The sequence below is a fragment of the Panthera leo genome, chromosome A1 (genome assembly GCF_018350215.1).
Source record: "Panthera leo isolate Ple1 chromosome A1, P.leo_Ple1_pat1.1, whole genome shotgun sequence".
NCBI classification, from domain to species: domain Eukaryota; kingdom Metazoa; phylum Chordata; class Mammalia; order Carnivora; family Felidae; genus Panthera; species Panthera leo.
This window is the reverse complement of record NC_056679.1, coordinates 90383145-90403235: the sequence shown is the minus strand read 5'-3', so window position 1 is coordinate 90403235 and position 20091 is coordinate 90383145. Positions and strand designations below refer to the sequence as shown.

Below are 20091 nucleotides of genomic sequence, written 5' to 3'. Positions count from 1 at the left end.
CTACCCCGCTCTCTGGGGTCCCTGGAGTGGCTCCACAGAGAAGTCTCCAGCACCACTGCCAGCAAAGAGGCTGTTATTTGGGACAAATATTGCTATTCCCAGAGTGTATGACCTCCACATAGAAGTTACTGTCTCTCCTGACAAAGGCAGGACGTTCTGTAGCCGAGCAGAAAAGTGGCCTCAATTTTTAGGGAAAAGGTGTCAAGCTGGGACCCAGAGCACTATTCTGAGTGAATTCCCCTGTAAGAAATGCCTCCTTGGTTATTTGACAGTGAAGGTGTGTCCTAGATTTACCAGAAATTCAAATATGTTTTAATACGTAGATATTTAGGGGTCTGAGTTTTTAATTTTTTCTCAGGTCACTTCATTCCTTTTCAGTAAAGGAATGTCTTGAGTAAAATTTAATGTCTATGCTTTTGTGAGACCATACAAATCAGAAGAGAGTGCCCTGCTGGGATCTCAGTTCTGATGCAGGAAAACAAGGTCATGGTACAGACAACACGGTCAGAATTGAGCCATCTTCCCTGTTGGATGAGCCAAAGCAAACACAAACTTGGGTGTGTGTCTGGAACACTGAGTTCTAATCTCCTTGAGACTCATTCCCTCACCACAGAGCCAGTGGGGCAAACCTGTCTTTCTGAACAGTGCTTTCTTGAAACTGTTTATCAAAAATTTTTTTGTACTACAAAGACAATAAAAAGGAAAAAAAAAAGAACCAAATAGAAGCCCTTGGTTAAAAGTAAAAAGAAAAAGCTGCTAAGACCTTAAAAATCCTGCACTGTTCTAGCCTCAAATGATTATGGACATAACGCCAGTGGTCACTGGGAGGTGACGTTCCCAATGGCTATCACCACCCTGGTTCTCTGAGGGGTTTTGCTCAGGGGCGCAACTGTGTTTTGAGGCATCCTAGCAACATGTGATGAGAATAGACACTTAAAAGGGAGAAGCCAGCTGCACAGGGAAAAACGGCAAGTGTCCACCTTGTTTTTCTGTTTTACAGAGTTAATAAAAATCACAGGGTGGGGGGGGGGGATCACAGATCTGAGTGGTTTGCTGCCAGATGTAAGCATATGGAGGCTGAAGTTTCCATTCTCATAAGAAGGATCTAGGACCTGAACACATTTACATCTCTATATGGCTCCTACTGAAAGGAGAAACTGGCTGATCTGCAGTGTGTCCTTGAGCAAAAAGGAGGCATCAATTTGTTTTACAGATTTGCTTGTCCTGGTTCTGTGCTGGTATTACTCTTCACGTACATGTTTCTTGTGACGTTAACGCGATGTCATCCCCAGGCGTGTGGGGCGAGCACGTGTGTCCCTGATGTCCGCCGTGCTGGCCACCGTGTCTTTTTCTGTAAGCCTCTGTGCCTTCTTCATGCCAAGGCTGGTAGGAGGCAACTGGGTCAGACTAGTAAGACTGAAGAGGGGTGCTCATCTGGTATCTAACAGCAAGGAGGTGGTCTGATCTCAAGAAAACACTCAGAGTTGTTCTGGGCTTGACACCCATTGGCCATCACTCCAAGGTCACCCAGAGAAGACTGCCAGGCTGTCCTCGTGGGGCCCACCTCTCCTCACACCTCAGCAGATGCCAAGCAGACAAGTCCACAGGCCTCGGGGTCAGGGCCTTCAGGGCTTCGGTGGTCACAAAAGCACTCGGCCCCCTGTGTCATGCTCTAGGAGGGGGGCTGGAAACGGCAACGAGCAAGATTGCCGGCCCTGCACAGACGGCAGCCCCACCGTGGTGTGCTGGGTGGTAGTCTCAGAGGAGGGACGAAAGGCAAGCCTTTCTCTCAGGAACCTTTGGCAAGAGGCTCCTCAACAGAAAGTAGGAGAAGAGACAGGAAGATAGAGAGTGGGCCACGTAGCAGCAACTTGTGCCCCACGTCAGTGAGGAGTGTCACCTGCAAGCTTAAGTACGCACTGTAAGTGGGGAGCACAAAAGGTATTTTAGAAATCCCAACATCACCCTGACACAGAATATGCATGTAATTACTCAGAGACATGTTTGCAATGCAACATTGACCCCTGGGCCCCTGCTCTTCTCCGGGAACAGCCAGGCTTGTTGGGACCCATGTTCCTGGCCCAGCTTTGGACAGGTTTTCAGTGCTCCAAGGTCACCTGGACAATAACACTGTCCTCAAAGCCTCACCTTGGGGGAACCTTGCAGTTTAACCCTGAGCCCCAATCTGTGCTTGGAAAGCCCTGCCATTCTTCCACAATGGACGCTGACAGAAGAATACAAAATAAGAAAGGTGATCATAAATCAAATCACAAAAGAGGTGACCCCCCAGAGCCCATTTAGAAAAATCAGGTTTTGTTCTCATCATACATGTCCAAAGAGGGTTCGATTGTGGAGAATTCACTTTCATACACCAGACTCCGAGGAGACAAGGAGTTTCGATGAAAGAAGTGACCACCTGGAAAAGGAACAGGAAACACAGACTTAATAGGTCATCAGGCCTCCATTTCCCATGTAGCTCGGAGGAAAGAAGACACATTATCTTCAAAGCATCATATTTTCTAAAGAATCTCCATTTGGGGATCTTACCATGAGAGAAATGGAAAGGATTTGGGCATCCCTTAGTTTGAGCACATTAGAAACATGTAAATCCCGGGGCGCCTGGGTGGCTCAGTCAGTTAAGCGTCCGACTTCGGCTCAGGTCATGATCTCACGGTCCATGAGTTCGAGCCCCACGTTGGGCTCTGTGCTGACAGCTCAGAGCCTGGAGCCCGTTTCAGATTCTGTGTCTCCCTCTCTCTCTGCCCCTCCCCTGTTCATGCTCTGTCTCTCTCTGTCTCAAAAATAAATAAACGTTAAAAAAAAAAAGAAAAAAAGAAACATGTAAATCCCAATGTTCGGGTCCCTATGAGATTAACCCCTGGAGCTTTTGAAAGCAAAAGCCGCCTGGTGCTTTGCAAATATGAAGGTTTCTACCCAGGGCCTTGCAATCTGTAGAGGCCTCCTTCTGTACCTTCCACCTGAATACCTGTTCAGGGAGGAGCCTGGTATGTGTGTGTGTGTGTTCCATGTGTGCGCGCGCGCGCGCGCGCACACACACACACACACACACACACACACACACACACACACACCAGCTCCTTCTACAGTTGTATAAACTGGAGGTTGTGGCTTTGAGGCTCTGATAAAGCATTAAAAAGTTTTTATTTATATTAGAGTTATGCCTTCACATGGCTTAGACAGCAAATTCCACATGTGTTATTGAGACCAGTAATCTCTGGTGCCTCTCTCTCAGAGACAGCCACTTTAACCAGATTCTTGTGGTGTTTACCTCCATGTCTCTAAACAATATGCCTGAGCTGGTCCTTCCTTATTTTTTTTGTTTAGTGTTAGACTTTATCTGCTGAGTCTCCAGTATGGAGGATGAGGATTTCCACGCTCTCCTCCTCTCTACCACATCTACCTCTACTTTCCATTCCCTAATATAATGATATTTTGATAAAAAATTCAGCATTTACACTATTAGACCATTTCTGCTATTCAGAGCGAAGCCATGCTTACATTTCCTCTTCTGAACGACTGATTTGTTTGCACAGCTTTCCTGAGGTATACATAACATATGCCAAAATGCATGTATTTCAAGTGCACAGTTTGCACACACCTATGAAACCATGGCCAGATTCTAGATGGTGAACATCTCCGTCACCCCCAAAAGTTCCCTAGTGTCTCTGCTGATTCTTCTCCTTTTCCTGCCCTACCTCTAACCTCAGGTAAATACATCTTTCCAGCACTGTATGTAAGTGGAATCGTATAGTTATTTATTGGCTCTTATAACTAATGCTGCTATGGGGGCGCCTGGGTGGCTCAGTCGGTTAAGCAGCCGACTCTTGATTACAGCTCAGGTCATGATCTCATGGTTTGTGAGATCGAACCCCAAGTTGGGCTCCAACCTGGGCATGGAGCCTGCTTGGGATCCTCTCTCTCTGCCCCTCCACCACTTGTGTTCTCTCTCTCACAAAAACAAACATACAAATAAATAAAGCTGCTATGAACATCTGTGTACAAGTCTGAGTAAGGACACGTGCTTTCCTTTCTCTTGGGTAGATACCCAAGGCTGGAGCGCCTGTGTGGCTGTATGCTTACTTTTCTAAAAGTACCACTGAACATTCCCCCAGCAGTAAATGAGAGCTCCAGGTCCTCCACATCCTCACTAGCACTTAAAATGGTCAATCTTTTACAGTTTGGCCATTCAAGTAGGAGCATGGGAGTCTAATTTGTATTTCCCTGATATTAGGCATCCTCTCATGCAGTAATATTATTAGCCAGCTGTGTATCTTCTGTAGGGAAGTGTTTTGCTAAGATCTCTTGTCCATTTTAAAAACGGGGTTGTTTTCATACTATTGAGCTGTAAAAATTTTATTTTCTTTAATTTTAATTTATTTTTTTTATTTGAGAGAGACAGAGTGGGGAAGAGGGGCAGAGGAGGAGCGAGAGAGAATCCCAAGAAGGCTCCACACTCAGCGCGGAGCCCAATGCAGGACTGGATCCCACAACTCTGGGATCATGACCTGAGCTGAAATAAAAAGTCAGACGCTCAACTGACTGAGCCACCCAGGTGCCCCGATTTCAATCTTTTCAAATTTATTGAGACTGTTTTGTGGCCTAACATGTGATCAATCCTGAAGAATGTTCCATGTGCATTTAAAAAGAACGTGTATCCTGCTATTTTTGGATGGAATGTTCTGTACGTATTCACTAAGTACATGTGATCTTATGTGTTGTTCAAAGCCACTGTTTGTTGATTTTCTGTCTGGATGTAATTGTATGTATCTTTAGGTCTAAAGTGAGTCTCTAAAGTGAGCTCTAAAGTGAGCATATAGATGGATCTCATTTTTTATCCATTCAGTCACACTATATGTTTTGATCAGAACATTTAGTCCATTTATATTTAAGCTAATTGCTGATATGTATGTACTTACTGCCATTTTGTAACTGTTTTCTGGCTCTTTTTGTAATTTTTCTCTTTTCCTTTCTTTTTCTCTTGCTTTCTTCCCTTGTGAATTGATGACTTTCCTTAATGTTATGCTTGGACTCTTTTCTCTATTTTTTGTGTAACAGCTACGAGTTTTTGGTTTGTGATTACCATGAAGTTCCTATATAATATCCTATGTATATAATAGTCTACATTGACAGTAACTTAGAACACATTCTAGAAGCACTACATGTTTCCCCTCCACTCCACATTTGATATACATGATGTCACATTTTATACATCTTTCTATTCTGTGTATCTCTTAACTAATCTTTGGAGATATAATTGACTTTATTACTCTGTCTTTTGACCTTCATACTAGCATTATAAGAGATCGATCTACTACTTTTACTATATGCTTGCTTTTACTAGTGAATTCTTTTTCCTTTCATGTTTTCTTCTAATTCTGGCCTTTTCTTTCTTGCTTAAAAAAAAATCCCTTTAATATTTCTTATAAGGCCAGTATAGTGGTGATAAACTCTTTTAACTTTGTTTGTTTGGGAAACTTTTCATATCTCCTCCAAGTCTGCAAAGGTTCTGTTGAAAAATCTGCTCATGGCCTTAGGGGTTTCCCTTGTACATAACTATTTGCTTTTGCTGTTTTAAAAATTCTCTCTTTAACTTTAATCTTTGACATCTTAATTATTATGTGTCTTGTCATGGACTTCTATGGCTTCAGCTTCTTTGGGGCTCTCTGTAGTCTGGACCTGGATGTCTGTTTCCTTTCCCACGTTAAGAAAGTCTTCAGGGGTGCCTGAGTGGCTCAACTGGTTAAGCATCTGACTTTGGCTCAGGTCATGATCTCACAGTTGGTGGGTTTGAGTCCTGTGTTGGGTTCTGGGCTGACAGCTCAGATCCTGGAGCCTGCTTTGGATTCTCTCCCCCGCCCCCCGCCCCTCTCTCTCTCTGTCCCTCCCCCACTTATGCTCTCCCTCCCTCTCAAAAATAAACATTAAAAAAAAAAAAAAAAGAGAAAGTCTTCAGCTAATATTTCTTTAAATAAGTTTTCTGTATCCACCCTTTCCTTCTGGGACCCCTTATAATGTGGGTGTTCATATGCCTGGTGTTGTCCCAGAGGTTCCTTAACCTATCCTTATTTTAAAAAATTCTTTATTATTTTTGCTTTTCAGCTTGGTTACTTTCCACATCAACAGTCCATTCTTCTGCATCCTCTAATCTGCTATTGATTCCCTCTAGTGTATTTTTCATCTCAGTTATTGTGTTCTTTAGCTTTGATGGTTCTTTTTTTTTTAAGTTTTTATATATTTATTTTGAGACAGAGAGAATGCAAGCAGGGGAGGCGCAGAGAGAGAGGGAGAATCCCAAGCAAGCTTCATGCTGTCAGTGCGGAGCACAATGTGGGGTTTGAACCCACAAATCTCTAGATCATGACCTGAGCCAAAGTTAGACACTTAACTGACTGAGCTACCCAGGTGCCTCTTGATGGTTCCTTTTAAAAAATATATTAATATAAATTTTTTTAATGTTTATTTATTTTTGAGAGAGACAGACAGAGTGTGAGTGGGGCAGGGGTAGAGAGAGAGAGGGAGACACAGAATCTGAAGCAGGCTCCAGGCTCTGAGTTGTCAGAACAGAGCCTGACATGGGGCTCAAACTTACGAACCATGAGATCATGACCTGAGCTGAAGTTGGAAGCTTAAGTGACTGAGCCACCCAGGCACCCCTTGAAAAATACTTTCTATGCCTGAGGCACCTGGGTGGCTTAGTCAGTTAAGCCACTGACTCTTAATTTTGGCTTGGGTCATGATCTCAATGGTTCTTGAGTTCGAGCCCTGAGTCTGGCTCCATGTTGATAGTGTGGAGCCTACTTGGGATTCTCTCTCTCTTTCTCTCTTTTCTCCTCCCCAGCCTGTGCTCTCTCTTTCAAAATAAATAACTATGAAAAAAATATGCCTTTGTTGAAGTTCTCACTGAGTTCATCAACTCAGCTCTCAAGTTTGGTGACCATCTTTACGACTATTACTTTGAACTTTTTATCAAGTAAGTTACTTATCTCTGTTTCATGTAGTTCTTTTTCTGATGTTTTGCCTTTTTTTTTTTTTTAACATATCCCTCTGTTTTCTCATTTTGTTTGACTCTCTGTGTTTGTTTCTATGTATTACGTAGGTCAGCCAAAGTCTCTTGGTCGTGAAAGCAGTGGCCTTGCACTGAAGGCATCCTGTTGTGCCCAGTAGTGCAATTTCCCGGGTTAGCAGAGCCAGGCACTTCTGGGATGTCCTCTGAGTTGGTTGTGAGCACCCTCCTGTTGTGGCTAGGTCACAACTGCTGTGGGTGTACTGATGGGTGAGGCTGGCCCTGGTGTGGGAGGCTGCAGCTGCTGCAAGCACACTGGTGGGCACGGCTGGCCCTCAGCCCAGCTGTCTGCAATGACTGGTTGCAATTACTGAGGAGACACTGCTGGGCAGGACTGGCTCCCAGTGTGGCTGGCTGAGAGGTCAGTGGTAGCTTCTGTGGGCGTGCTGGTGGGTGTGATTAGCTCCCAGTGCAGCTGGCTCAGGGGACCAGCCACAGCTTCTGGCACAGTGCTGGTGGGTGGGGCTGGCTTTTCCCTTTCTTGGGGCAGGAGCTGCTTTGCTGGGGGGCACTGTTTTTCACCAGGTGTGGTGTGGCAGTGGTCGCTTTGTGGGGGACGCTAGTCTGAACTGAGGCTGCCTGCCAGGTGTGGCAAGGTGAGATCTGCCTTGGCGGAGTGCCTGCTAGGGCAGGAGGGTTGGATGGGGCAGCTCTACAGGTGAAAACCAGGTGGGGTGAGTGGTGCTAGCAAGGTAGGTGGAGAGAACAAGCTCCCACAAGTGTCTGGCTAGCTAGGCTGAAGGAGGGCATGAAAAATGGTGCCCCAAAACACTTCTGTTCCCAAAGAAAGTTTCTGCAGATCCCTGCCCCTCTGGCACATGCCCTAAAATTAGTTAGTAAATCTTCACATATAACCTAGGTGCTTTTCAAACTGCTGCCTCTGTGCTGGGTCTTGGGCTGAGGTACATAGCATGCCGGCCTTTTAAGAGCAGTCTCAAATTCCTATAGTCCTCCAGGTGTCCTGGTGTCCCAGGTGTTGCTGAGTCTCAACTGATTTTCATAGCCACATGTTATGGGGGCTCATCTTCCCAGTGTGGGCCCTCAGACCCAGGGGTGCCGGATGTGGGGAGTGATCACCTCACTCTTCAGGGAGGACCTCTGTGCCTATTATATCCCTCCTGCTTGTGGCTTGCTCTGCTGGGAGTCTGGCTCCCTACCCATGCTCTGTCCCTCCTATCCTTCTCAATGTGATCTCCTTATGTCTATCTGTGGAAGAGCTGTTCTGTCAGTGCCTGGACCTGTCTATGGAAGGGGGTGAGCACAGCATCCTCCTCCTCCACCGTCTTCCTGAGGTCTCTAGTAGGTAACCTTTTCATTTTGTTGATGGTTTCCTTTGCTGTGCAGAATGCCTGTATGTTTATTTTGCTAATTTCCCCATCAGGTAGTCAGTCATTTTTTCTTTTCTTTTTTTTTTTTCTGAATAGACATCCTTTGTCAGATATAAGTACCGCATGTGTCTTCTTCTAAAATAATGTATTCTGATTAACAGAATTTCTTCATTTTAGTGTGGACCACACTTTTATTTTACGGCTTTTTGAGTCCTGTTTAAGAAATCTTTGCCTATCCTAAGGTTTTGAAGATTGTTTAGAAGCTTCATTGTTTTGCCGTTCACACTTAAGTCTATGCTCCATTTCAAATTAATTTTTGAGTGTGGTATGAAGTTGGAATCAAGATTCATTTTTTCTTTATAGATATTCAGTTGACCCAGCACCATTTATTGAAAAGCCTGTTTTTATCTTTACTGCTATACAGTGCTACCTTTGATGTGAATCAGGTGTCGATAAAATGCATGGTTGTTTGGGACTATATACTGCTCTGCTAAGCTATTTGTCCATCCTTCCATCAATAACTCAGTCTTAATTACCATACCTTTCTAAAAAGTCTTAACATCATTTCTATAAGTCCTCTCACTTTATCATTCTTTACGATTGTCTTGCTATTCTTGGCTCTTTTCATTTCCACATAAATTTTATAAATCAGTTTGCCAAGTTACATGCACACACACACATACACACCCCTACTGGGATCTGATGAAAACCGCAGTGAATCTAGGGGCACCTGGGTGGCTCAGCTTGTTAAGCAACTAACTCTTGATTTCAGCTCAGGTCATGACCTCGTAGTTCCTGAGACCAAGCTCCGCGAGGAGACTGCTTGGGATTCTCCCTCTCCCACTCCCTCTGTCCCTTCCCAGCTTGAGCACATGCTCTCTCTCAAAATAAATAAGTAAACTTAAAATAAGAAAAACTGCAGTGAATCTATAGATCAATTTGGGAAGAATTAACATCTTTACAACATTGAGTCTTACACACTATCAACCTGGTATACTCATTTATTTCTCTCTATAATGCTTAATATTTTTTTGTGTGTAGAAGGCTTGCACATTTTCTTTTAGATTTATTCATCAGTATTTGATGTTTATTTGATGCCTTGGTAAATGGTACCTTTTAAAAATTTTCATTTTATTTGCTTATTGTTGGTATATAGAAGCACAATTAACCCTGCTAAATTTACTTATTCATTTTAAGAGTTTATTTGTGGAATCTTTTGGATTTTCTATATATACTACTATGTTGTCTATAAGTAGTGAGTTTTATTTGTTCCTTTCCAATCCTCACATCTTTTATATTTTTGGTTCCTTTAGCATAATGGCTAAGACTGCTAATATGATATTGAAAGAGATAGTCACAACAGGTATCCTGATTTCCAATCTTAGGGAAAAGTTTTTAATATTTCATCATTAAATATGATGCTTGCTGTAGTTTTGAAAATACACATTATTAGGTTAAGGAAGTGTTCTTTTTCTAGTTTGCTGAATGTTCTTCCTTTCTTTGCTTGTCCCTCCCTTTCTCCCTCTCTGCTTGCTCTCTCCCTCGCTCCTTCCCTCCCTTCCTTCCTCCCTCCCTCCCTCCCTTTCTTCCCTTCCCTTTCCTTCCTTTCTTTTTTAATTTTAAGTAATCTCTACACCCAATGTGAGGCTTGAACTCACAACCCTGAGATCATGCTCTTCAGACTGTGCCAGCCAGGTGCCCTAAACACTCTTTTAAAATCAGGAATGAATGTTGAATTTTTAACAAGTGCTTTGTCTATATCTATTAAACATGACTTTCCACTTTTATTCTGTTAATGTGTTGAATCACACTGATTTTCAACCTTGCAGTTTTTAAAAAATTTTATTTATTTATTTTGAGGTGGGGGAGGGTCAGAGAGAGAGAGAGAGAGGGAGAGAGGAAGAATCCCAAGCAGGTTCTGCACTATCAGTGCTAAGATTGACGTGGGGCTCGAACTCATGAACAGTGAGATTATGATCTGAGCAGAAATCAAGAGTCAGATGCTCAACCAACTGAGCCGCTCAGGCTCTCCTAACCTGGCAGTTTTTAATGAATCCAACTTGGTTGCAATTTTTTCCTATTTATATATTGTCAGATTCATTGAGCTAATATTTTATTTAGTGTATTTGCATCTGTAATCATAAAAGAAATTAACCTGTAATTTTTCCTTTTTTTGGTAATATCCTTTTTTATAATTTGGTAGTAATGGTATACTAGTCTCAATGAAAGTCTTGGGCAGTTTTCTTCTTTTTCTCTTCTCTGGATAAATCTGTGTAAGATTGGTGTCATTTCCTCCTGAAATGTTAGAGAGAATTCACCACTGACACCATGTAAGCCTAGAGCTTTTCTCTGGGGGAAGATTTTTAAACTCCTGATTTAATTTATTGCCTAGATACAGAATTCAAATTTCCAATTTTTTCTTGTGTCAATTTTGGTACTTTGCATTTTTTCAGGGGTTTGTCTGTTTCATTTAAATTTCAGAATTTACTAACATAAAGTTGTCATAATATCCTTTTATAATTTTTTATTGTAAAAAACACAGAATATTAAATTTGCCATCTTAACTATTTTTAAGTGTATAGTTCAATAGTGTTGAGTGTATTCACATTGCTGTGAAACATACTTCCAGAACTTTTCATCTTACAAATCTGAAACTCTGTATCCATTAAACAACTTCCTTTTCCCTCCTTCCACCAGCCCTGGTAACCACCATTCTATTTTCTATTTTTATAAACTTTATTATTATTTATTTTCATGCGTAGGCTCTATAGTGATGCCCCCTTTTCATCCCTTATATTGGTCATTTGGGTCTTTTATCTTGATAGCAGAGATTTGTTAGTTTTATTACTAGCCTTTTTAAAGAAACAACTTTGTGCTTGGTTGATTTTTTTCTATTGTAGATTTGTTTTCCATTGAATTCATCTATGATCTTTAGTATTTTCTTCATTTGATTTAGTTTGCTGGTTTTTATTTGGGAGGAATGCTTAGAACACGGAGTTCTAGCTTTTTTTCTGTTCTAATATATGCATTTTAGGTCACAGATTTTCCTCTAAACGACTTTACTGGTATCACACAAATTTTGATATGTCATATTTATATCCATATTCAATTAAACATTTTAAAATGATTTCCACTGCAATTTCTTCTCTGACTTATAAGCTTTTTAGAAATATATATATAGAAACATATATATATATAGAAATATATATATATATATATATATATATATATACACACACACACACACACATCTATTTTAATATTTATTTATTTATTTTTGAGAGAAAGAGAGCTTGAGTGGGGAAGGGGCAGAGAGAGGGGACAGAGGATACGAAGCAGGCTCCATGCTGACAACAGTGACCCTCACATGTGGGGCTTGAACTCACAAACTGTGAGATCACGACCTGAGCCGAAGTCGGACACTCAACCTACTGAGGCACCCAGGCGCCCCTAGAAATATATTAATTGAGGGGTGCTTGGTGTGTTCAGTGGGTGGAGCATACACTCTTGATCTTGGGGTTGTGGGTTCGAGCCTCATATTGGGTGTAGAGATTAAAAAAATAAAATCTTAAAAAAAGGTAGTATATTACTTGATTCCAAATGTCTAGGGATCATTCTAATTACCGTTTCATTATTGATTTTTAACTTAATTTCACTGGTTAGAAAACATACTCTATATGATTTCAATCTTATATGTTTGTTGAAATTTGCTTTATCTCCCAGTACATGGTCTATTTTAGTAAGTGATTTATATGCATTTGAAAATAATATATATCCTGTAGTTGATGAGTGCTATATATATGTCAATTACATCCTTGTTAATGGTGTTGTTCGAATCTAGATCCTTGACGAGTATTTGCTTGTTAAAAACAGATGTGTATAAACTTCCCAATATATGATGTTGGAATTGTTAGTTCTTTTAGATGTCAATTTTTGCTTCATATATTTTGAGCATATATTAGGTACATAAATTTATAATTGTTTTCTTCATGATGGATTAACTTTTTCATCATTATGAGATGTCCCTCTTTATCTTAAGGCATATTTGTCTGATATTTATACAGCAATGATTTTCTTTTGGTTAATGTTTACATGATCTATATTTTTCTATCATTGTATTTTCAACAGTCCCGCCTCCTTAAAGAAGTGTCACACATATAGATGTGCATGTGTGTTTATAAATTTTAATTCTAGTCTATCTTTGTATTTGAGTAATCATTTTATATTCATTACTGACAAACTGAGATTTAAATTTATCATTTTATTGTTTTTTATTTGCCCCTCCTGTTCCATGTTCCTTTCCTCTTTTTTATTTTTAATGTTTATTTTTGAGAGAGACGGGGGGGGGGGGGGGGGAGGGGCAGAAAGAGAGGGAGACACAGAAACCCAAGCAGGCTCTAGACTTTGAGCTGTCAGCACAGAGCCTGATGCAGGGCTTGAACCCGTGAACTGTGAGATCATGACCTGAGTGTAAGTCAGATACTTAACCAACTGAGCCACCCAGGCGCCCCTATTTTTATTTTTTAAGCAATTAAAAAAAGGTTTTTTTAATGTTTATTCAATTTTGAGAGACAGAGAGACAGAGGGTGAATGGGGAAGGGGCAGAGAGAGAGAGAGAGATACAGAATCTGAAACAGGTTCCAGGCTCTGGGCTGTCAGCACAGAGCCTGACATGAGGCTTGAACCCACCAGCCATTAAGATCGTGACCTGAGCCGAAGTTGGGACACTTAACTGACTGAGCCACTCAGGTGCCCCTAAGCAATTTTTTAAAGTGTATTTATCTTGAGAAAGGGCGAAAGGGGGAGAGGGAGAGAGAGAAAGAGAAAGAGAGAGAAAGAAAATGAGCGGGGTAAGGACTGGGAGACAGAGAGAGAATCCCAAGCAGGCTCTGTACTGTCAGTGTGGAGCCCAACACAGGCCTCAAACTCACAAACCGTGAGATCATGACCTGAGCCGACATCAACTGTCGACGCTCAACTGACTGAGCCACCCAGGCCTCCCTCCTCTATTTTAAAAAAATATTTCTTCTTTTGGATAATTTTGCCATTCTATTTTTCCCTCTATAAGTTTATTATATATTATTTTCCTATTCTTTCAGTGGCTGTGCTAGTCTAGAGACTATTTTACTACTGTTTTTAGTTGTCACCCTGATCACAACATGTATCTTTGATTTATTAAAGTCTTAATACAAATCAGTATTTTTACTTACTCCTGGGCAATGCAAATATCTAAAGAGCACTTTTACCCTCTTCTACCTTTTGTGCAACTGATGTCAGGTAATCTCCACAGGACATCACTACTGAGAGTTTTATACATCAACTGTCATTCAGGTTAACCAGTATCTACCATTTTCTCTCTCTTTAATCTTCCCGCACCTCCATGTTCCTGTATGGAATAACTGTCCTTCCTCCTGAAGAATTCCCCCTCGGTATTTGTGTTTGTTGGAAAACGGCTTGTTTGTCTGCTTTTTTATTCATTATTTTTGGAACGAAGCATTTCATTTATTTTATTTTTTACTGAAGTATACTTGACATACAATGTTATATGGGTGTCAGATGTACAACAGTGAGTGATTCAACAACCCTACAAATTATGTAATGCTCACCACAGTGTAGTTACCATCTGTTAGCACAGTTATTATTACAGTTATTACAGTTATTATTGACTGTATTCCCTATGCTGTACTTTTCATCCTTGTGAATTATTTTATACGTATTTATTTCTGATGGATTTTTTCCTAGGTATTTAGGTTGAGAGGGTTTTTTTCCCCGCTAACACTTCACGTCACTGTTTTATGGTTTTCATTGTTTGTCAAGACACCAACTATCAGTCTATTGCTATCAGTTCTATCAGTTCTATTGCTACTTTAAAAGTAACATATCTCATATTGAAGAAGGAAAAACAAAGCTGGAGGACTCATACTTCTTGATCTCAAAGCTACTATAAAAGTACGGTAATATAGTGTGGCATTAGCATAAAGATAGATCAATGAAGTACAATTGAGAGTGTACAAACTCATATATTACGTTTTTTTAAATTAAAAAAAATTTGTTTAACGGTTATTTATTTTGAGAGAGACAGCATGAATGGGGAAAGGGCAGAGAGAGAGGGAGACACAGAATCTGAAACAGGCTCCAGGCTCTGAGCTGTCAGCACAGAGCCCGATGCGGGGCTCCAACTCACAGACCACAAGATCATGATGTGGGCCAAAGTCGGACGCTCAACCAACTGAGCCACTCAGATACCTCTGCTCGTATTTTAACAAGGGTGCCAAGACCCTTCAAAGGGGGAAAGAAGAAAGAATAATCTCTTCCAAAAGTACTGGAACAAATGGATATCCACATGCAAAAGAATGAAGTTGGACCCTTACCTCACACTAATACATAAATATTAACCCAAAATGGATCACACACCTAAATGTAAGAGCTAAAGTTGAAAGTTTCTGTGACCTTGAATTAGGCAATTGTTTCTTAGATATGACACCTAAAGCACAAGCTACCAGAGAAAATACAGACAAATTGGACTCAATCAAAATTAAAATTTTGCACTTTGTCTTTTTTTTTTTTTAAGGTAGGCTTCACACCCAGCACAGAGCCCAGTACACAGCTTGAACTCACAACCTGAGTTCAAGACCTAAGCCTTGAAATGACTTTTTTTTTTTTTTTTTTTTTTTTTTTTTTTTTAAAGAAAACAGCAAGTGTTGATGAAGATGTAGAGAAACTGGAACTCTTGTACATTGATGGTGGGAATGGTGACCATAGGACCCAGCAATTCCACACCCAGGTATATACCTAAAAGAATTGGAGAGAGAGATGCAAACAGATTCTTGTACACTAATTCAGAGCAGCATTATTCACAATAGCCAAAAGGTGGAAGCAGCCAAAATGTCCATCAACAGATGAGTGGATGAACAAATTATAGTGTGTATATATGTACACACACACACACACACACACACACACACACACACTGGACTATTAGCCATAAAAAGGCATGAAGTACGTGTTAAATGTGGATGGTTCCTGAAAACATCATGCTAAGTGAAAGAAGACAGACAAACGATTACATAATTTGTATGATTCCATTTACATGGCAGATCTAGAATAGGTATATCCACAGACAGAACACAGATAGGTATTTTCCTGGGGCTGGAGGGGAAGGTGGAATGAGGAGCGACTACTTAATAGGCAGAGGTTTGCTTTTTGGGGTGATAAAAGCTTTTTATAACTGGACAGAGGCAGTGGTTACACAACACTGTGAATATACTAAGTACCATTATTCACTTTAAAGTGGTTAACTTGATGTTATGTGAATTTCTTCTCAATCAAAAAGCAGTAATATATTGTGGCGCCTGAGTGGCTCAGTTGGTTAAGTGTCTGACTTCAGCTCAGGTCATGATCTCGCAGTGCATGGGTTCGAGCCTCGCATCAGGCTCTGTGCTGACAGCTCAGAGCCTAGAGCCTGCTTTGGACTCTGTGTCTCCCTCTCTCTCTGTCCCTCCCCCACTCACACTCTGTCTCTCTCTGTATCTCTCTCAAAAATAAAGACATTAAAAACAAATTTAAAAAAAAGCAGTAATATATCTTTTTTCTCTGCTTTAAAGTTTTTGCTTTTCTTTTTTGTTTTACAATGACATATGTTAGTGTGTTTTACTTGAATCTGTGGTTTGATGTCTGTCAGTTTTGGAAAATTCTCAGCCATTTCCTCTTCTAATATTGCTTCTGCCTCAATCTATCTCTTTTCCTTCTATAACCTGAATTACATGTATGTTAGATTTTTTGTCATCATCATCTAAATTCTCTTGTGACCTTTTTTGTATTTTCTTTCTCTTTTTCCTTTTGTGCTTCAGGTTGAATATTTTCTCCTGACCTGTTTTCCAGTTCACAAATCCTTTCTTCAGTTATATTTAAGTTGATATTAAACCTTCTGTGAGGTTCCTACTTTCAGTCCTCACATTTCCATTTATCTTTTTTTTTTTTTGCTGCTTCCATTATTTCTGAAATTATCCATCTTGTTATCAGTTTCCTGTACATACTTGAAGTTATTTTAAAGTCTATTATATTTCTGATATTTGTATTTCTGTGGATCTACTATTCTTTGTTTTTCCTGTTTTTTGGTTGTTTGGTCTTCTAGTATGTCTGGTATTTTTGATGGCTTGTTGGACAGTACATATGAAAACTGTAGAGATAATCTGAGGCTGCTGCTGGTGGTATCCTCCTCTGGAGGATTTTCTATTGGGAAGGGACATATCACTTAGGCTATGGGCATATCCTTCCATCCAATTAGAAATTAAGCAGATTCAAAGTTAGGCTTCAGTCTTTGAGAGGGTTAGTCAAATTCTGGTTCAACCTGTATCTAGTTCAAGGGTATAGCCCTTTGGGGATCCCAGTGGAAAGCCTAGGGTGCTTATCAGGGCTCCTTGTTCTTGGTGTGCTCTGAACTCCAAGTTACTGTCTCACAAGTCCAGTAAGACTGCCTGAGCTCTCCTCAGTCATTCACCCCCACATTCTGGTCACTTCTCAGCCATTGTTTACCAACTGGAAAATGCTTCAAAAAGAAAAGCAGTGTTGAACATTGGGTTCATATTGCCATACTTCCCTTTCCTCTGTGTTCTTAGCTCCTCAAGTTCTCACCACACTGATAGCTCTTCAATGCCTTAAAATAGAACATTAAAAAGATGCTTTTTCCAGATTCTCTGTTGTGCTTGGTATGATGTTGGAAGTACAAGCTAGTATGACATTAGCAGAAGCAGAAATGTGATCAGCTTATTATTGATGACTTAGAGCCCCCATTCATGTGGCTTACAATCTTTCAGAAGTTTTCTTCAGAATCCTGAAATTGATTAATGCCATTAAAAAAGAAAAGAGACTTTGTAATTCCCTGAAAAATGTAAGTACTTTAATTATTATGGTGTTTTTCTATTTGCTGTCTTATATCTTTCTTCCCCAATTAGACCATAAACTTATGGGTACAATTCAGATGGATTTTATCTCTGTCTTTTCACATTATGCCAGCAAATACTCTACAGAATTGAATTGATTAGGATGCACACTATCCCGATCACATCACTAATTTGTGTCCAGATAGTTTTAACTTGGAACTCCCCTAGCATGACATAAAGAGGGATTTTGCACTAAGAAACAGACAAGAGGGGTGCCTGGCTGGCTCAGCCGGAAAAGCATGATTCTTGATCTGGAGGTCATGAGGTTGAGCCCCATGCTGAGTGCAGAGATTACTAAAAGTGGTATATAAACTTAAAGAAAAAAAGGAAACAGAAAAGAAGCTAGAAATTAACCACCAATTGCTATTTCTGTGTATCATTGATTTTAGTTGTTATATAGCCTTTGTAAAGATTATAAAGACTTAAAACAACTGAAATATTCATCAATCGAGAATTGATTCAATATACAAAGCATCTGTCAATATTAAAGAGAATGAGGCAGACAGATCCACAGGCACTGATATGGAATAATCTCCAAATACTGGGCAAGAAGAAAATTATAGTCTATGTGTTCTTTTTTGGCAAACCTATTGCTTCCTGTATTCTTGGTCTCAAACTGTGTTAAGTACTTGTTTTCTGATTCCGTTCTAGCAAAGAAGCCTGTCTCTGCTTTGAAACTGCAAGCTTTTGTGAGAAGAAATTTTAGGCAAACTTAAGGGAGTTGTTGATGTAGTTGCAAAAAGGGAACAGAAAACTGTAGAGTAGAGCCATTTAGGAGAACCTTGCAAGGTTAAGCTGAAGACAGAAAGCATTCACAAAAGCACAAGTCCTAATTGCTTACAAATGTAAATGTTAGAGCATCTTGCAACAGTGTGAGGTCTGGAGACTTCTGGACTTGAATGGTATAAAGTTTTCTTCAATGATGTTACATTCATTCTTAAATTACCTGATGCTAGGGGCACCTGGGTGGCTCAGTCTGTTAAGCATCCGACTTTGGCTCAGGTCATGATCTCATGGTTTGTGAGTTCAAACCCTACGTTAGGTTCTGTGCTGACAGCTTGGAGCCTGGATCCTACTTCAGATTCTGTGTCTCCCTCTCTCTCTGCTCCTCCCCTGCTTGCACTCTGTCTCTCTCTAAAATAAACATTAAAAAATTAAAAAAAAAATACCTGATGCTAATTTGTTGCTATGGATAACCGTATTCCCACTGTCATCTGTGGCCCTCTTCTGTAGCTATAAGGTAGGGATTCTTTTGTTTGGCAGAAAGGCTGAAAAATATCTTTTTTTTTTTTAACCTTTGGGCTTAAGGAAATTTAATAGATCAGTGACCAATTCATAACTTGTTCTAAAACTATGCGCAGAAGAGATTTTGTCGGGGAAGGACAATATGTAGATTAAGCTAACAATTATAAAGGTATGTATGAAAAAATATGCTTATATATGCACAAAATCTCTCTGCAAGTGCACACGTAAAACTTAGGCAACAGAGATTGCTGGGAGAACACTGAGGACTGCATCAGAGTGGGAGGGAGATGTACCTTCACCTTATACCCTTTTGTACTATTTTGACTTTTTTTTTTTTTTACCATTTGCATTTTATTCAGGAAAATAATTTAAGATGATTTTTAAGTACAAGAAAAAGGGTTGAAGGGGGAAATTTTAAATTTATGTATAATTTCACAACAATACTGCAAGACAGATGTGTTATTCTTATTTCAGAGAGAGGAAAATGGATGCTCAGAGGTGAAATAACTACCTCAAAATCATAAAGCTAGAGCTGGAATCCAGGTAAAGCAGAATCCAAAGCAAAGGCATCTTTCAGTTTTGTACTCTTAAATGTTTATTTATGTGTGTTGAGAGAGAGAGAGAGAGAGAGAGAGAGAAAGAGTACGAGGAAGCAGAGACAGAGGGAGATAAAATCCCAAGCAGGCTTGATGCTCAGCGCAGAGCCTGATGCGGGCCTCAATCCCATGAACCATGAGATCTTGACCTGAGTCAAAATCAAGTCAGATGCTTAACTGACTGAGCCACCCAGGTGCCCCACGGTTTTATACTCTTAACACAAAAATACTTTAGATGGTAGTTATGATCAAACTGCAAAAAAAAAAAAAAAAACAAAAAAAACAATATAATTACATTTAGTCAATATATTTAATTAATTAGTGCAATTCAAATTCCTTAGATGCAATACTATTGACCGATTGAAGTTTTTTTTTCTTTAACGTTTATTTATTTTTTGGGAGAGAGGGAGGGAGGGAGGGAGAGAGGGAGGGAGGGAGGAGAGAGAGAGAGAGACAGAAAGAGAGAAAGAGAGATAGAGAGAGAAGCAGAGAGAGAAGGAGTCACAGAATCCAAAGCAGGCTCCAGGCTCTGAGCTGTCAGCACAGAGCCCGATGCAGGACTTGAACTCACAAGCTGTGAGATCATGACCTGAGCTGAAGTTGGACACTTAACCAACTAAGCCACCCAGGAACCTGACCAATTTAAGCTTTTTATTCCGTATAAGAAATGGCTACAATAAATGAGAAGGTATACTTTTTCTAAGGCAATCAAAATTCAATTAAAATTTAAAAACTTTCCAAGGACTTTACAAAAAAAAAAAATCACTTTGATTAAAAAAAAAATCACAATGTTGCTACTGCTTCTCTTTCTTTTCCAGAAATTCCAAAAAGATTATTACACCAGTAAAGACAGACAAGTCAACTTGAATGCTATTACCAACAGACCAGCTTGATAA

At 40.1% G+C, this 20091-nt stretch overlaps 1 protein-coding gene across 1 annotated transcript in view; it reads right to left on the bottom strand.

Moving 5' to 3' along the window:
• Window positions 1-2296: 2296 nt before the first annotated feature.
• Window positions 2297-20091, bottom strand: part of RNF130 (ring finger protein 130) — a 135538-nt gene continuing 117743 nt past the window's right edge. Inside the window, exon 8 of the mRNA XM_042932470.1 lies at window positions 2297-2416. Within this exon, the coding sequence (XP_042788404.1) occupies window positions 2307-2416 (110 nt within the window). The 3' untranslated portion in view covers window positions 2297-2306. The remainder of the gene's footprint in view (window positions 2417-20091) is intronic.